The sequence below is a fragment of the Miniopterus schreibersii genome (assembly GCF_964146895.1).
Source record: "Miniopterus schreibersii genome assembly, chromosome: 7".
In the NCBI taxonomy this organism is placed as follows: Eukaryota; Metazoa; Chordata; class Mammalia; order Chiroptera; family Miniopteridae; genus Miniopterus; species Miniopterus schreibersii.
The window spans coordinates 6,817,360-6,835,822 of NC_138108.1; the positions used below are offsets into that span (position 1 = coordinate 6,817,360).

The 18,463-nt window shown below is 42.6% G+C and overlaps 1 protein-coding gene across 4 annotated transcripts in view; it reads right to left on the minus strand.

Annotated features, from left to right (window-relative positions):
* Positions 1-18,463, minus strand: part of RHBDD1 (rhomboid domain containing 1) — a 145,580-nt gene that overhangs the window by 79,995 nt on the left and 47,122 nt on the right. For all 4 annotated transcript variants that reach the window (XM_081141908.1, XM_081141909.1, XM_081141911.1 and 1 more), the window contains exon 6: positions 13,314-13,457. In XM_081141908.1, the coding sequence (XP_080998034.1) occupies positions 13,314-13,457 (144 nt within the window). The remainder of the gene's footprint in view (positions 1-13,313; positions 13,458-18,463) is intronic.

An 18,463-nucleotide genomic window follows, 5' to 3' on the forward strand; every position in this document is an offset into this window, starting at 1 on the left:
AGAAATCTAAGCAGGGTAGGAGGAAAGACAAGAAGGGAAGGAATTAATGAACTGAAAAGAGGGACAAAGAAAACCTGCAGCTGAGTACTCAAAACATTAGGATCACCTAAAAGTGGCCAAAACCATAAATATCAAATTCATGAATGCTAAGAGCCCATGCATCCAACATGAGAGGCAAAGGGGTTTCAGATACAGCTACTCCACTTTCTACCAAAGGGGACCCCTGGGACACTGAAAGGTACGAGGGAGGTACAAGCATACCTTGGTTTATTGTGCTTCACAGGTGTTGCGTGTTTTTGCAAATTGAAGGCAAGACCCACCAAGGAGCAAGATTAGAACTCGCTTCACTGCAGTGGACTGGAACCAAACCTGCAGTGTCTCTAGGGTACGCCTGTACTGCCGCTCAAGAATTATCATTCCAAATCTGGATTTTGTACCATTAAATTACTTGTAAATTATATGCTTTATTGATGTGACCACAGCTGAATTAATGTAAGTGCCCTATACATGAGTTTTACCTGATTTTTAAAAAATCTAAAGTTACTCTCTAGCACAGTTTTCAACCAGGGGTGGTTCTGACCCCAGGGGCAACTGGCAATGTCTAGAGATATGTGGCTATCACTACTGGGGGAAGGGTGCACTAGCCGTTAGTGGTGGAGGCCAGATGCTACTCACATCCAACAATGCACAGGACAGCCCCACACCAAGGAATTACCCAGCTCAACACATCAATAGCACTAAGGTTGAAAAACTCAGCTCCAGATGAAGTTTTCTGTCTGAAAAAGTGAACTATTTATATTAGAGAGAAGAGGGCTCAGACTTGGATTAAAGTAATAAGTAAGCCTCACATTTTCTATACCATAAACATACAAATAGCCTAAATAAAATTATCTCAGCTTTCACAAAAGGGATACAAGTAAGTACACTAAAGGTGTAAGATCTGGATATGTAAGAAAGCACGCGGACAGGCTGATGACGTCTTCCTCTCACCCACCCTCCTTCCTTGCCTGGCTTTTCCTGTTCTCTTGTTTATTTCTCTCCAGAAAGCTGTCTGTTTTCTTCACTAGTTCCTGCACACTGGAAACAAGGTCCAATGAGAAATTAATTTTGACAAAATTCCTTTACTAGCAGTAAATGTGAAAGTGTGAAGAATCTAGTAAGATGGCCTTTTGCTCACATACAGACATGATGAAAGACTAGACTGCGATTAGATTCTGAGCGGAGTAACATAATTAGCGAATTTATGAATGGGTCTTCTTGCCACAATCCCACTGTCAGGACTAATTACTTGTATTAATTAGAACTGTCGACACATGAACATGCTTGTTGAAGCTGCTTCCTATGGTGAAATAGGAGACTTGTAAATATCAAGACAATTGAAAAGATGCAACGACTTTCATTTACTAGCAACTCTGAGTGATAGAGAAGCACTGACAGCACACAGAGCCTTGGGAACTACTGACTGTAAATAGGTTCCTAGTTAATGAATTTGCTATTTGTTCTTCCTTGCTTAGGCATTTGTCTTGGGTTAGCCTCTGGAAGAAATATCCAATGCATCACTACTTTAGAAGGACTATAGCAAGGGTAAGAACAGAATCCTGCAAGTTACTGGAAAGCTGGGCAGAGCAGCCAGGATGGTTGAGGTGAGCAGGAAAGTGTTCTGGTCTCTCTTTTGATTAGTCTGAGATCTACCATAATTTTTAAGACTGCTGGGGGATTAAGAACCAGAGTTTGAACACCAGTTTAAACTCTATGTGATCTTGGGTAAGTGGAAAAGTTACTCAACCCCTCTTTGCCTTGGTTTCCCCATCTGAAAATGGGAGAGCAAAAATGGGAATAGCAACAGAACTTGTCAAAGGTTGTGCTGAGCCTTAAATACACGTAGAGGGTGTAGACCAGTGCCCAGCACAGGTGTATACAGACGTTACTGTGTTCACAATCATCGTCGTCTAGGACCGGGGTGGCAAGAGAACTGAGTATCCTAGAATGAGGTCACTGGAGCAACATGCAGAGTGGTAGAGCCCTGGAGTGAGAGAGGCCTGGATTCATACCCCAACTTTATCCCTCATTTAGTTTCTTTTAAGGCTCGGTTGCACCCAACCTCACAGGTTTTTGTGAAAACTAAATGAAAAAAAATGCTTGAAATGTACTTGCTATGCCAGGTACATAAAAAGGGACTGCTAAATGTTGGTGCTTAAGCATTCGTTACTATAATTAAGTTTTTTGGAGAAATTTCTGAAATTGATTAAAATGGACGCAAAAAGAAAAACTGTAGTAAGTGACCTAAGATAAGTGGAGACAGAAAACATGGGAGAGGAGAAAGGGAAATGAAGAGGCGAGAAGAGGAAATGTGCCTTCTCCGTGCCAGGTGCCCCTCAACTCCTGTCTCCGGTGGCCACTGCTGCAGCCCCACGAGGAAGGTGTCATTCCCCAGCCACGGAATCCCCATAAATCCCGTCACCTGTTCACTGGTGAAGGAGAGACAGCTGGGACTCTCACTGGGCTCTGCCCTGTTGAGGTGGGAAAGCAAGGCTGCACAGTCTTCATCACACACCGACGGGCACAGTCTAAGCCCTTCTGCCTACTTTTTTCCCCCTCTACATATACTTAAAAACACAGCACTCAAACTCTTGATAGGCGGCGTTTGCTCTGGCTGGCTGGCTAAACTTCTCCTGATAACTACCATACAATAACTACCATAAAACAATTTTTAAATCAAGGTCATTTAATCAAGCCATTTCCATTTTAATTCCCTGAAGTACCAATTTGGCAGCAGTCCACCCAAGACAGAACTACTCTGTTTTAGTTTATGAGGTCCGACTCTCATTTCTGACAGCGTGAAGATGGCCCGTCTCACAGATGCTGCGTGGAACAGCAGGGACACGTGAAGAGCATCTGCTAAGGTCCCTCCCAATGCAAAGACCTTATATTCCTGAACACAGCAAGATGTCAAGAGTGGAGCGGATTTCAAGAGAAAATCCATTTCTGTATAAACTTATAAAACTAGACAACTAATAAAATATGAGAAGTCGATGATCCCTAATTTCATCCTGAAAATCATGCAACAACTTACAGACTCATCTGGTCAAAATTTTACAGCATCAAAACAATCAATACATAAAAGAAAATCTAGTTGGAGGATGTTCTGGATCCTTTCATATGAAAGCTCAGTTAAAAATACAAGGTAACAGAAAATCACTAGAGTTCCTAAAGACACAAGCAAGCAAGCTGATCCAAGGTGATCCCTGGAGCCCAGGAAAACTTACATTAACGTGCATCTTTCTTGCCTCGACTCCAGCTGCTCACTGTACACAGCCGTATCTAGTTTATTGCACTTTGCTTTGTCGAGCTTCACAGGTGTTACGTTTTTTACAAAGGGACGGCAAGGCCCTCCACCAGCAAGAAGGCTACCACTCACTTTGTTGTGACACTCGCCTTATTGTGGTGGGCTGGACCCGAACCTGAGACGTCTCTTCTCTGATATATGTCTGCACTCCTCAAAGCAAATGCAGGTACTAAAGGATCCTGCTGACAACGCTCCCAGGTAGCACGGAATCTTCAGCGATGGTCAGAATGGGCACTATCCCTCTTCGAAGAACTCAGCTTATTTTTTCATTACAGATTATGTGTAAAGATGAACTGGGGTGATATGGTAGAAACAGCTCTAAATGGGAGTGTAATGATGTGGATGCCCGGACAAGTGCAGGGACGAGATTTCATATTCCCTAGACTTTAACAGTTATCCACTGAAGGTCCTGAAAACACCCCACCATGAAACCTGCTGTAGAAATTCCCACAGGAAACTTAAAGTTGACCAGGAAGACAATAACCTCTACTGGGATAACTCAACTTAAAACTTTTTGATGCATATCTTACAGAAAGCAGCTAATTCACAAAAACTTTTGATTTCATTTCAATAGGAATGAGTATGACTATAAATGAGTTAACTAAGTTAGTAAATTACTAGTAGTGTTTAATGGAACACTAAAAATAGTATTAACTATATTATTAAATAATTATTAATTAAAATATGATGGTGATGACCCTACTAATACAACATAAAAGGCAAAGTAATGTAATGATTAAGTCCACAGACTCTGGAACCAAGCCTGCCTGGGCTCCAGGCTCGGCTCCATCACTACCAGCTACGGGACCTTGGTTAGCCGCCCTGCAGTCTAGCCTCTTCTCTGAAATGGGTGAGCAGTATATTTCACCCCACTGGTTGTTGTTGGAGGACGTGAACACACATGCACATGAACACTCATGTACTCACATGTAAACACGCATACATAAGCTTACAGAGATCATTTACAATGGTGCCTGGTGTGCTAACTCAACCCCCACCCGGAGCACAGCAAGCTTAAAATCCACATCTGCTCTACTTGCTCCCCTACTTAAAACTCAAGGCTGCCGCTGTCCCCAGGGTCAAGTACAAAACCTTTAAACACAGCATAGGGGGCCTTCCACAGCCTGATTCCCACCTATCTTACCCTTCAGACCCTCACACTGAAAAATACAATGCAGTCAGAGCCAACTTCATTCCTCCAGTAGGCCATCCCTCACCTTGGGGCTTTTATCCATTTTCTTTGCTCACCTCACCCCTCTCTTCATGCCCTTCACTAGCTTCTTTGTCACATCCAGGGGAAAACCAAAATTCTTAGGTGGGCCATGGCCTAAAAGCCACAAATTAGAATTTATGATCAGTACCAACACTGCCTGAAACTTAGATACTATACATTCATTCACATGAGAAAGAATGCTCACTGCCTTAGCATTTTGCCTGCCAGTCTTTAAGACAATCATGGCGATAGCAGATGCTCTGACGTCACAGCAGTCACTCGGGAAAACCCGTGTTTAGTGTAAATGGTATCCTATTTGGACACCTCTCTCTTCTGTTTGCTGTAGGAGCAATTTTTAATTTATTTTCACATTAAGCAGTCGCTTGTCTATTCATGTAACTGCAAAGAGCAGAGAAAGATATGCTTTTCAGAAAATACAGGCCTGGGTGTTTTTAAGGACAACGCTTATTTGATCTCATTATTCTGCCGGTTAATTGACGGGAAAGAGCGTCCTAATTGCTCATTAACTCGGAAGACGTCCCCTTGGCCTGCTGTCAAGGTCTAAGCTATATAACTGCTGCTGCTCAAGGGGGACAAGCTTTAGGTCGCACAGCTGAACACAGCAGTGTTTTGATTCTGGGCTCATTCAATCCCGTCCACAATACCATGGCATTTGGTGGTGAGTTGTTTTCTCCTTAGGCTAATAAGAGGAGCCACGCTGCTGACTGAACATTTTCTGGGGCTGCAGGGTTTTTCAGCCATTGCTTATGTAAATCATGCTCAGCTAGATTGTGACCTGCCAGAATGGCCACTGATTTAAACAGTGGGTGGAGAAAGGCATTTCTTGGTGCCCTTGAACTTCCACCCAGCCCTGTCCCTGCAGGACCGTGATGAGCGAAAGTATAACAGAAACGAGCCATCGACTCGGGCCCCTTCCTCATGGCACACATGGACCCAGCATTCCACTAACCGGCTGTGCCCACAGACCAGGCAGCCCTGTCTACACATGTCTGTGACAGACAAAACACTAAAGTGATAATAATTAGCGAATAATTAGGGCTACCGAGGGGTGGGAAATGTTGCCATAACCTGGCAAGTGTCAGTGTCAGAGTTATGTTCAAAATGGGCCTCACTGGGCCTGAGTTATCTAAGCCAGAGGCTCATTTCCCACCTCACCTCCGTGTGTCTCACCAAAAAGCATCCTCTGCGCAGTTGTGAATCACTTGGTGTTTAAACTTTGTCTTGGTTGCAGCACAGGGTGCCAATAAAGGGGCTCTGCTAACCCTAGGGACACCGCTTAGAGTTAGAATGAAGACGGCACGTGTCCTACACAGGTGTCACTTCTGGAAGACACTGATTAAACACTGATCTCCCTTCATGCTGACGGGTGGCTACATTTTAGTTCAGCATTCCCCCTCGTCAAAAGCAAACCATGTCCTTTCAGTCTCACTGAGCTGGACATGAAAAGCTACTGGGCCTTGGGTTGTTTCGGTTGGTTTGTAAAGACTCCTGCATGCAATGATTCAAAAGTCTACCCGCACTGTTTTCTAGCCACACAATTCTGCATTTTGCAATACAAAATGCTCTTCCACAGAAGGTGTGCCAGACGCCTCCTCCTGTGGGACCCAGACCTCCACGCTCCAACCACCACAGATGACCTTCCCTGGAGATGAAAGGGGCCAGGTGTGAAAGCCTATGCTTGGTAAACGCCCGGAGCTCTAAATTGTGTGTACTCTAAGGTAAAACAGAGACACCTGGTGCCGAGGTTCCTCGGTGGTGCTAAAGCAGCCTCAGACCAGACAGGACCCAGTTGTGTCCGAAACCCTGGAAAAAGGAGCCCTTGTAGGAGCCAGGGAGGGCTAGCTCCTCAAACAGGAGCAGTTGGCCTTCTTGCCTGAAATGTGCCGATCACACTAGCCTGGAAGGTTTGGAGTAGAGGTAAGAAGGGCATGAAGCGGATAAGCAAAAAGAAAACCGGGGACAGGATCTGGATAGAGGCTAGTTGGGACCCCCAGCTCCGCTCAGTCACTCTCGCCACTCTGATGGTCCACATGCAGCCAGAGGCTGGAGGTGAATGTGCGAGGTAGTTTTCACTGTGTCTCTCTACAAAAACACCTCTGGGTGACTTAAATGGGATGGAACTGTGCATCAGAGAAAAGCAAGGCTGATACTGAATATTTTTAGCAATGCATAGGTTTATTTTTACAATATTTTTTCTTTATAAAGGTTCTACGTGATTTCGCAGAAATTTTAGAAAATGGAGTACAGCCAAAACAAGAAGTGAAAGTCGCCATAACCTTATCCTGGGAAATAAGACGATGGGCATTTCATTAAATGTTAGTGCAGCCTTTTCATAGTACGTTTCCTGAGTCTTACAAGAATAAATGAGTTCGTAAGAACACTGCTGTGTCCTGCCTCTCGCCCGGCACAGTCTGAACTTGCTTCTCTTTTTCATGGCTGAGTATTATTCCATATCATGATTTATTTAACTGGTCTCCTATCACAGCATGCCGAGGTCACCTGCAGGTCTTCCAAAGCACATGCTTACGATATAATTTGAATTGGCTTACTATGTAATCTCACTAATGTTGCACAATTCTGGTTCTGTTACAACAAAACTAGCTTTAACTATCATAGTCACAACACAGGAAGATTTCTAGTCCCTGGTTGAGATTCGTGAAGATATGTAGATACATATTAGGCACGGCTCTCACACCTGGCTCTCTGTAACGAAGTACAACAGAATTATAAATAGTTCTGGATCCCTGGAGAACTGCCATGTGCTGAAACTAGACCACTCTGAAAGCTATTTGAGGTTCTGTGATAAACGGAAAACCAACATGAGTCTCACCAGCAAACACCACGACGTAAGGATAAACAGCGTGCGCCTCTCTGGGTGAGCCTGAAGAGGCAGAATGCACGGCACTGAGGATTCTCACGTGCGGGATCCCCATTGCCACGTAGCTGGAGTCTCGTGTAATAGCACAACATAAAATCCTGATGCCTCAAGGCACTCTTAGCATGAGTAAATTTTTTTTTCTTTTAATGAATCACTTCTTTTCTAAAAGAAAAATTGTTGAAGAGTGATTGAGTCCTACATACATTAACAGTGTAAATATCCTTAACCGAAATGTGTCCATGTTAAAGCAGTATTTTTAAACTCATATGCTACAATTTTTGGTAGAAGCAAATAACAGCCCAGTAGGTTACTTATGATTGTCTGCAGTAAACGTTTTTTTGGGGGGTGCACCCTATGAGGTACCTTCAATGCAGGCTTCTGTGTGAGAAGTGCATTTGTTCCCTATACAAACTATTTAATTTCACGACTTTTAATTCCTGCCAGGGACTTTTGCTTAAAAAAAGAAAAGAAAAAGAACGTATATCCGAGTGAAGGACAGGAACGGAAGTGCCAGTTAGTCTGTAACAACAGTCTTTCCACCTTAGCGGAGACCTCTGGAGTGGCCCCAGCACCTCCCAGTTGTCAGTTTTCTGAATTCAGGAAGGTGCCCAGAGACAAGGCAAGTGCGGCCTTCTTTTCTGGTGTCAATCACTTAGAGCATGACCCTGGGCAATTCATTTGATTTCTCTGTGCCTCTGTTTCACAATCTGAAATAAAGATAATTACAAATGCTTATTTCCTAGGATTCTGTGCGGGTATATGAACATTCCGAGCACAGTAACCAACAGGAAAGGGGCAATTAATGCCCACTGAACTGGAAAGAATTTCTCCCAAACACCAACAGTGGTTTTTCTGGTGCCTGTATTATGGTAGCTGCAAGGGTGGCACCTCAAATGTTACATGATTTCTCTCTGGGCAGTGGGATTGTGAGTTATTTTCTGTCTTCTTTTTGCCGATGTATATTTTCCACAGTGAATGTGGATTGTTTTGAAGGGGTTCAGGAGAGCGACACCAAAATGTGCCACTTTGAGGGTTATTTGAGCTGAATCGAGATCCTGCGGGCTCAGGAGAAACTTATCCCTTTCTCCCTCCAGGGCTTGAACTGAGGCCTTGCCCATAATAAGAGTTATTACCAAAAATCACTTTTTATGTCCTATATACAGGGAAGGACAAACTTCTAATTACTGAACATCTGCTCTTCCTATCACTCAGCAAATGACCCTCCTCCCTCTGAAGCCCCAGGTGCCTTACCTCACCCCTGAGTGTCACACATCCCTCACTTTCCCTCTGACTCTGCACCTCTCAGGTAATGTGGAGTTCCCATATATACTTATGTAATTAAATTTGGTTATTTCCTTTTGTTAATCTGTCTCATGTAGATTTAATTATTGGACCTAGAAGGGTAGAGAAAAATCCGCACCCTCCCCCCTGATACTTTTATAACCAGAAAACAAATGCTACTCAAGTCTAAAAGACCATAATAGATGAGCTCAGGCACCCATCACCACCTGTCTCAGGCCCTCAGCATGGCACACCTCGGGACATCTAGAATTCAGATGGGATTTCCAGAAAAGGATTTGAGAGCTGTCTGTTCCTATGGAAAACCAAAGGCAGAATCACACAGCGATCACAGCACAGAGCTAACAGAATCATGGAAAAAGAAGGGACTTGGAAGAGCACCCATTTCAACGCTTTTGTTACAATAATAATAATAGAAAAAGGTCTGATAAGATTCAGTGACTCGCTCTCAATAAGTTCACGGATACAGTAGGACTGAAGCTCAGGCCACTGAGTCCCCTCCTTCTCTGTGGGCCACACTGTGAAAGATCAAAAGAACACGGACATAATTTATTCCATTTCCCCCTAAGGCTTCTACACAATAATAAACAGGACAGATGCTGCTTTTAGATACCTCCGTGCGTAGCTTCAGCGAAAATGTACAACTTAGTCAAAATGAACTGTCTTTTTTACTTAAAATGTATCTCAGTTGGTTCCCTATGCACATAGGCTACTTATAAACAGTATTCAAAGGTATCCTCAAGGGACCTGTAAACAGCAAAAGAACTAGATCTTAATTTGAAACCTAGATATGTTTTTCCAGGATGGCTTCCCGGCAATTTTACATCTCAGGACTGTGAGACCAAGGGGCATCGGGCTCCAGTCTGCAGCCAGGACCTCTGTAGCTTACACCCCCATCGTCTTCCACATGGCTCAGCAGCGCCCCCACCACGCAGTGTGAGGAGGGGTGCTGAGTGCTTGATCCGCACACAGCGGAGTGTGATTGGGCCACTTGCCTATCAGGAGAGTCTGAGACAAGAGGCCTAGTTACTCCACGTGTTGAAAAGGCTTTAGGCCCAGCCACCAGCTGAACTTGGTGGCAGGCGATTAAAAAAAAAAAAAAAAAGGCACAAGTTATACATGGGAGGGGGAGAGGAAAATGCAATGAGCTAGTGCTCCTAGCTGGTGTCTGCTTTTGACTCAAAGAAAGATATGGCCCTTTTCCAAAACTGTTCTATTACTGTGGTATCAGCTGCCTCTTGGACACGTTTATAAAAGCCGAGACTGCCCACAGAGCGAGACAAGATTTCTGCTAATAGTAGGACTGTGAGAGCCCCTTGAAATAACAGGGATCTCTCTCGATATTTCTTCTACACAGGCTACCTTGGTATTATTAGTCCCAGCATGAGCCCTAGGACATGTCATTATGGCCAGGTACTATTAAGAAATATGACAACAGCCAATTCTGAGGTTAAACAGGTGCTACCTTGATTCTTTAATTTATTCTTCTAATATATTTAACTGAAGAACAGTTTGAAACTAATTGGTTCTGGATGTTTCTTGCTAAACTGGCATTCTACCAAGTGAATTTCTATTAGTTGGCCCTTTCAAATCACAGTACTGTTGGCTGACTACTTCACTAACTTCTTACTCTGAAAAGTGGCAATCAAACGAGAAAATTAAGCATTGACCAGCCTTTCAAAAAAGGAGTAAAGATTCCACCTACTTCATGAGGAAAAGATTTTTATTAAAAACAAAAAGCCTAGTAAAAAAATGCACGAGGAATGATGGATTCAAGACTCAGGAAGAATAAGGACTGTTTCCCGCTTCCACCTGGGACGAAGAGAGATGGAAAAAGCACCACTCCATCCTCATAACAAAGTGCTGGACAATCTTCAAATTACTGATTTCTCTTGAACCCATCAGAGAGCTGGGACAGTGGGACACCCAACTAAACAGAAGTCTGAAATGGTGCAGGAGCTCTTGCTTACCTAGACACTAACAAAAGGATCTCAGCCAAAACTTAACCAATTGCTGAAGTTCAAGCTAGCAAGAGAACAGAGTATGTTCACAGACTATATGGCACAGAACATACTGGGGCTGCAACACAAAGGAATTCACACCCACTTTCAGGACCTCACAGGGTCCTCACCTAAGAGCGGCAAGAGTGCAGGGAAGAGGCCCCTTGTCATTCCCGGGGAGAGAACATCAGCCACTGCAGGAAAGGCTCATATCAAGGGCTGCCTAGATCCTTCTGCAGGTCCTCCCAATGGGACAAAACCCTCAAATGCCTGGGAGAAAGGAAAACAAAACAAAAATAATCTCTAGCCCTGGGGGGGGGGGGGCAGGAATGCTGAGAAGGCCACACCTCTAAACCCAGGAGCACAGTGACTGCTCAAGACTAAGGCGTAATGTTGAATCACTGTGTTGTATACTTGAAACTAATATAACATTGTATGTCAACTATAATTAATTTTTTAAACCTTAGCTTATTCTATATAGAAATAACATAAATAGTGGATGGGGGAGAAAAAAAAACAGGGCATACCCCCTACTCGCCTCCCACCACCAGACTAAAAAGCAGAGGTAACAAGAAACAGATGTGTGTGCCCCTGGGCGACAACAGTGGACAGAGAACCTGGCCAAGTTCCCGTACAAAGAAAAGACATGGAATTGAAGTCCAAGCAAACACCGAGGAAAGCTCTCTGGATAATCAGCTCCCCCCCAAAAACAAGGAAACAGGAGAGGACCCGGAAGCCTTTGGTGTGCTGAGGGTACCCCAAAGCAACACTGTGTTCAGTACCTCTCGGGGACGGAAGGAGAAGACAGGCCATTGGCAGGAGACAGAAGCCCTGAGCAACCCCATCAGCTCAGTTAATGGGGTTAACACGTGCAGGACAGCCATCTGCTAGAGCGGAGTGCACGTTCTTTTCAGGGGCACGTGGCATTTCCACCAGGGTGGGCCGTAAAATATCACCACCAGGTGATACTCATCCTGGGGATAGAAACCTGCCTCAAGTTTGAAAATCAAAATAATTCCGTATGTCAACAGATCAAAGAAAAAAAAGTATATAATAATCTCGACAAATACAGATGTTTTTACAAAGCACTATTTGTAATGTATCATAGTTCTCTGTCCACAAAAAAGGAAGACTTAGGTATAAATCTAAGACAATATATGAAGGACTATATATTCAAAATTCAGTGGTGTGAAAATATGACTACAGCATAACACTGAATGAAAAAAGGTAAGGTAGAAAATAGCATGTGCTATATGGTCAGACTTTCATAAAATAAACTCACACCAAGTACTTTTCCACAGAGGAAAGGGCTAAGATATAGTGAAGGCCTTTCTGAAACGTCCCCTTGGTTTCTCATTCTTAGCAAGACAATCACGACACGTTTGAAGGAAAACAGAACCGAAATTGAGATAAACGCTCTGCAACACTTCGCTGTCACCGATTACTGTCTGATGCACTTCAAGGAGTCTCCTTCGATCAGTTTCCCTGGAACCAGATCCACATGCTCCTAAAATCACTGATTGGCCATGAATTCTGCGGTCAAACGGGTTTGGAAAGCATTAATGTAATAAATTGGCTTCTTGGTGGCAGAGCTAATTTGGATGGTCTGTATACTGGTGTCAGTCGGGATCTTCAGGGGGTATTGTTTGCAGTTTCCCAAATTTATCTGAATGTAGGACTTGCGGAGGGAGGAGAGTGAGTGAGAACGCGGCAAGAGGAGAGGGGAGAGAGTTGTTTGGGCTGACCCGACCTTTGAAAGCAGGTTACTGACATCATCTTTTGCTTCTAAATACTTCAGTGTGTACCTCCCAGGAATAAAGGACATTCTACTAAACCACAATACCATTGTCGCATCAAAGAAAGTAAGATTATTTACCTAATAGCATCCACTATCCAGTCCAAATATAAAATTCCCCAGTTTTCTCAAAATAAATGTGTATTGTACAGCCAGCTTTTCAAGGTTCTCATGTTACGTTTGATTATTTCCTTTTAATATAAAACCACAGCCTGCTTTTTTTATGACGCCGCCCCCCCCCCCCCCCCCAGGATACTAGTCCCATTGAATTGTAGAAATCCCACGTTTTGTTGGTTTTTTCTCCATGGTATTTATTACTCAGCTCTTCCCCTAGTCCGTGCATTTCCTGTAGTGTCACTTACACGTGATGGCTTAATTACAGTAAAGATTTTGGGGAGAATATGTCATCTGTGGTGCTGCATTCCTCATCTTGCATCACATCAGGAAACATGCAATGTCAGGTCATCCCACCTAAGGATTTCTTTTCGAAGTTTCTTGACTTTAATGCCACGGCACCGAGTACAGAGGGCCTATTCAAAGAGCCACATTAACAGCACAAAGTCTGGCACCTCAGGAGCCTAGGTGGCTGGGAATCGGCATCACACCCCATTCCCTGTAATCACAATGTGCACACATTTTTTCCATCTACATATCCTTTGCATAAACTATTTAAAGTTTCATTTGCTACAAATATTCCTCTTTCAGACCATCTCACCATGTGATGTATGCTTTAAAATAGGTGGAAGGCGCACGATTCCTACCTCGGTCCTGGAGGCTGGCTCTCAGCGCTCTCTCCAGCTGCTCCTCCTCGCTCAGTCCTGCCGTGTATGCGTCATAGTTCCTGGGCACGTCTTCCTGGAACCCTGGCCTTCCCTGTGGGTAATAATCCTGAAATCCAGTGTAGCCTATGGGCACAGTGAGGTTACAGAACAATGTCATGGACTGTTCTTTTCATACGTCCTATTTTGTAAGCAGAGACCATGTAATTCATGTCATTATTCTGAGTATAGTAATCATCCTCAAGATATGAAAAGAAGACAAGTGGAGAATTCCTGCAGGGGTGGGCAATGACTGTCTTGTCCCTCTAGTATCCACAGAGCTCAATGTGGGGCCGGACAAGAGCAAGTCCTTATGTACTGGGGAGGAAGAAGATACGGGTTTAGAAGGTAGTCGGTGGCACTGGGGAGGGGAGGGAGCTAATGAGATATAAATGAACTCTTTCACTCAGAGCTACTTAATACTTGGAGTGCTTGTAGTGAAGTCCTGACTGGAGTAGAGGGAATGGTTGAAATGACAGCTGACAAAGCCTTACTACCCAGTGGCTCTGTGTAATGAGAGACAGGCCAACGTTTAATACACATACATATACTGCAGGATTTCTGTGCTGGGCATGACGCTTCAGGCAGTAATAAGTATGTTGAGATATACGAGCCAATGCCTCTGTAATTATAATTCCATGTCAAAAATCACAGTTTCTATTTACAGTACTTTTAAGAAATCAGTTACCAGGTAAAATGAGAGAAGAGACGCCTGGTCATTAAACAATGCTTAAGTACCAACCAGATACCACATTAATAAAGGTCAATGACCGAGCAAAGGTCACTTCTGCAGGGAATTCCCATCACTCTTTAAAGTCGGCTTGGTTTACTCCTTAATTTTCTTTAATCGCCCACTTTTATGGAATTTGCTTGGAAGAGATTTTTCCCCCATAGGAAATTACCAATCTAATTCTGGTGTGATGGGAGAGAAGCAATAGTGTGTTTAATTTTTCCCCCTTTTTTATAGCCTTTGAAGATGTGTTTCAAATGTTTAATTCATGTGCTTTTTGCTGTTGATGAAAATTTCTACCTTTTACTATGAATCTTATGTCATGTGTCACCATGCCAACCCACATTATAGTACATGCCTGGGTTTAAGGTTCTTATTGCTTTAATAAGACTATAGAAAAAACAACCACCTCACAATCAAGCCAAAAGGAGGAACACTACAGGGCAGAACCTGGTAATGTTCAGAATTTTTTTGATAACTGGTGCTGAAGCTATTTTAAAATTTACTTTTGTGTTGGTTGTAAATACAAGGCTTTCCTAATATACAAGACTAAGGCAGGGGAAGTTTATTTCCCATAAGAATTTTCAGGCACACTAAAAGTCTTTGTTTTCATATAAACACTGAAATGATACTAATAGTTTCAGCTGACATTCTAATGTAATTATATGTGTTTATAAAAATATTTGTTATGTAAAGTATTTGTGTCTATTGGTTATGTTTTTATAGCACCTTTATTGGAATATAATTGACATCCTATACAATTCATCAATTTAAAGTATATAACTCAGTGGCTTTTAGTATATTCATAGAGTTGTACCATCACCCCCACAATCAATTTTAGAATATTTTTATCACCCACCCAAAAGAAACCTGTAGCCTTTAGCTATCACTCCCCCTCACTAACTCTCCCCCGCCACTATCCCTCCCAGCCCTAAGTAACCACTAACCTACTTCCTGTTTCTATAGCTATGCCTATTCTGGACAATTATATAAACTGAGTCATATACTATGTAGTATTTTGTGTCTGGTTTATTTCACTGAGCACAATGTTTTCAAGGTTAACCCATGTTGTAGCACGAATCAGCACTTCATTCCTTTTCATAGCCCAATAATATTCCATTGTATGGATATACCACAATTGGTTTATTCATTCATCAGTTGGCAAACATTTGGGTTACTTCCACCTTTTAGCTATTGTGATTAATACTGCTATAAACATTTGTGTACAGGTTTTTGTGTGGATGTATGTTTTCACTTCTCTTGGGTACATACCTGGGAGTGGAACTGCTGGGTCACATGGCCATTCTGATTAACCACTTGAAACGGTCAGAATGTTTTCCAAAGCGGCTGCACCATTTTACATCCACACAGCAATGGATATGGGTTCAGAAGTATCCGAGTCCTTGCCAACATTTGCTATTATTTGTTATTTTAATTATGGCCATCCTAGGGGGTATGAACTGATACCTCACTATGGTTTTGATAACTAGTGATGTAGAACATCATGTGCTTATTGGCCGTTTGTGTATCTTATTTATTTATTTATTTATTTATTAAATATATCTTTATTGATTTCAGAGAGAGGAAAGGAGAGGGAGAGAGAGAGCTAGAAACATCAATGATGACAGAGTCATTGATCTGCTGCAGCCCGAAACCCGGGCATGTGCCCTGACCGGGAATAGAACCCTGATCGCCTGGATCCTAGGTCGACGCTTAACCGCTGAGCTACGCTCGGCCGGGCACGTTTGTGTATCTTCTTTAAAGAATGTCTATTCGAAGCCTTTGTCCACTCTTACTGATTAATATCATATTCTTTGATCTTGGTACTATTTTACTGAATGTCCTTGAAAATCACAAAAATGAGTGATTTAAATAAAAACAAAATTGTTCAGGATTTGGGGGAAGGGGCTAATTCTGACAAGCCTTGCTCCTAATGTAGTATAAATTAGTGAGAATTTACTAACTACCTTCAATAACCCAACTTCCACATTCTCTCTCACGTCTCCCATGTCAGAATATAAACATTATATTTAGAAAACAGGAGAAGACTAGAAGTAAATTTCCCAAATCCTCACAGTGATTTAAGGCTGAAGTAGGATCTGGAGACAATTTTAAATATGAATGCCCTTCCTCATTGGTCTCTACTCAATAGAACTATAAAAAACATTCAGCCCCCACTGCTGTGGGAAACACCCACCAGTGAGTAATATCGAGGGGAAAGGAGACTGCGTCACGGCTACAAATCTTGCTTTTACACTTCACCCCCACACACACATATACAACTTCCATATACGGACAAATGGTCAAAACACAATATATCTACTTCACAAAGAACAAAAGAGAGGGGCAATCGTTCTAAAACACACTAGAATATTTATGGACAAGTCACTGAATACCATGGGATGCTTCAGCAATCCCCCACTAAGAGACTGTCCAATTCCCTAAGAGTGGCAATTATTTTATTGCAACAAACATGCATATTGGGCACTTTCCCATGTGGCTTATTACACTTTCAACCCCCTACGGAAAGTCATTCTGTTGCAGACGGGTCTAAACAGCATTTCTATCTATCGACCCTCCACATGCTCAGCTAATTCAAAATCCAAAATAACCCAAAAGCTCGAAATACGCATCTTACCAGACACCAGAAATACCACATACATCTATAGAGTTTTAATTTCCAGACAAGTCTGCTATAATTTGAAGCAACATTTTCTTGATATAGAAAAACATTTTTCTTCCTGTTATTTCCTTTCAAAAACAGCAACCCAGCCTTAATGAAATAAAGTCTACAACTCTAAACATCTGAATGTTATAAAATCTAATTTGGTACTTGTCAGACAAAACATGGGGAGAGAGAAAGAGAAAGTTTTAGTGCCTTAAGTCGAAAGGATTCGTGTGGTTAAAGGTTCTATATCATCAGTCATAAATCATCAACAAGACCAAAAATCCCATTCATATCTGTTATAATGAGAACAGGTCTCCTAGGAGCGAAAATCTTCTACAGCTGTTCTGCTGGCCCAGTCAGATATTTTTAAATCTTCATAATAAACATGGCTGGAAAAACCTAACAATCAAACACTTAAAATGAGTAAGTTTAAATTATATCCAGCGATGAATGCTAGGTTAATATTCTTTTGTAGCTATAGACTTGGGCTCGGCAGTAAGAGAAATTCTGGTTATCATTATTCCATTAACTACTCCTCCATCTGTTCCTTATGCACATACCAGGACTTCATGGCAAAAGAGATGAAGAACCACCACCAAGATTAGGAAAATTGGTAGCAGCTTTTTAAACATTCATGAGGTTCTTTGACCTATAAAGACTTCTCCAGCTAAGGACGACCATAGTAAGAATAAATCATTGCTTCTAAGAGATACGCATGCTCTCATAAAAGTTCCCTGATGACCATTAGCACGGCCACCTGTGTTCTGTAGCTCTGCCTTTGAAGATATCCAATCCCTTCATAGGAAGGTGTATGGCGATCACACAGGGAATAAAGAGAAAGGTAAAGGGGCTTCTATTTTTGCCTTTAATTCCCAGCTCTGTGTGTTTGCTGTGCTTACGCCTCTTCCATGTGAAGCACAAAAGAGGCAAGTCTCCCACCTTTTGTTTTCAGTAAGTGCAATAAAAAGGGGAGGGAGAGACAATGAGGGCAACTGCCCTGGTTTGGGAGGTTACATCAGCAGAATGCAGCGGGTGCTAGGAATCAGTGGCCTGCATTTTCAGTCCTGGTTCTATCACCAAAAGCCTGTTTGACTTCAGCCAAATTACTTAACATTTCTAGCCCTCCCTTTCCCAGCTGTCACACAAGGTACTGGGACTAGTAATCTACACTGGGACTAGTAATCTACGGCAGTTCCTGCCATGCCTGTGCACAGGCATGTTCTTATTCTTTTTGTCCATAGTAACATTCCTGTTTCTTTGGAGAATTTTTAAAAATGAACCAGGAGAGAAGCCCTCTTTCTCCTCTAGCAACTTCAAGGTGTTAGAGGCCACGTCACCTCTCCAATGGGGAGACTAAAGTCATTGGGAAGAGAGAAATGACAGGGGAGGGAGAACCAGAACCAGAGTGGTCTTCCCATCCAGCCCAGTTCTTCCTGGTCATTAGGCCAATAGAGCCCTGTTATACTTAAGTTAGCACAAACTGTTCTCCATACCCAACAACCAAACCCCCCAATGCTCTTCCAAATGAACATACAGTTGACCCCTGATCAGGGACACTGACCCTCCCCTATGTAGTCAAAAACCTGCATATAATGTCTGACTCTCCCAAAACTTAACTACTAATAGCCTACTGCTGACTAGAAGCCTTACTACTAACATAAAGAGCTGATGAACACATATTTTGGATGTTATACG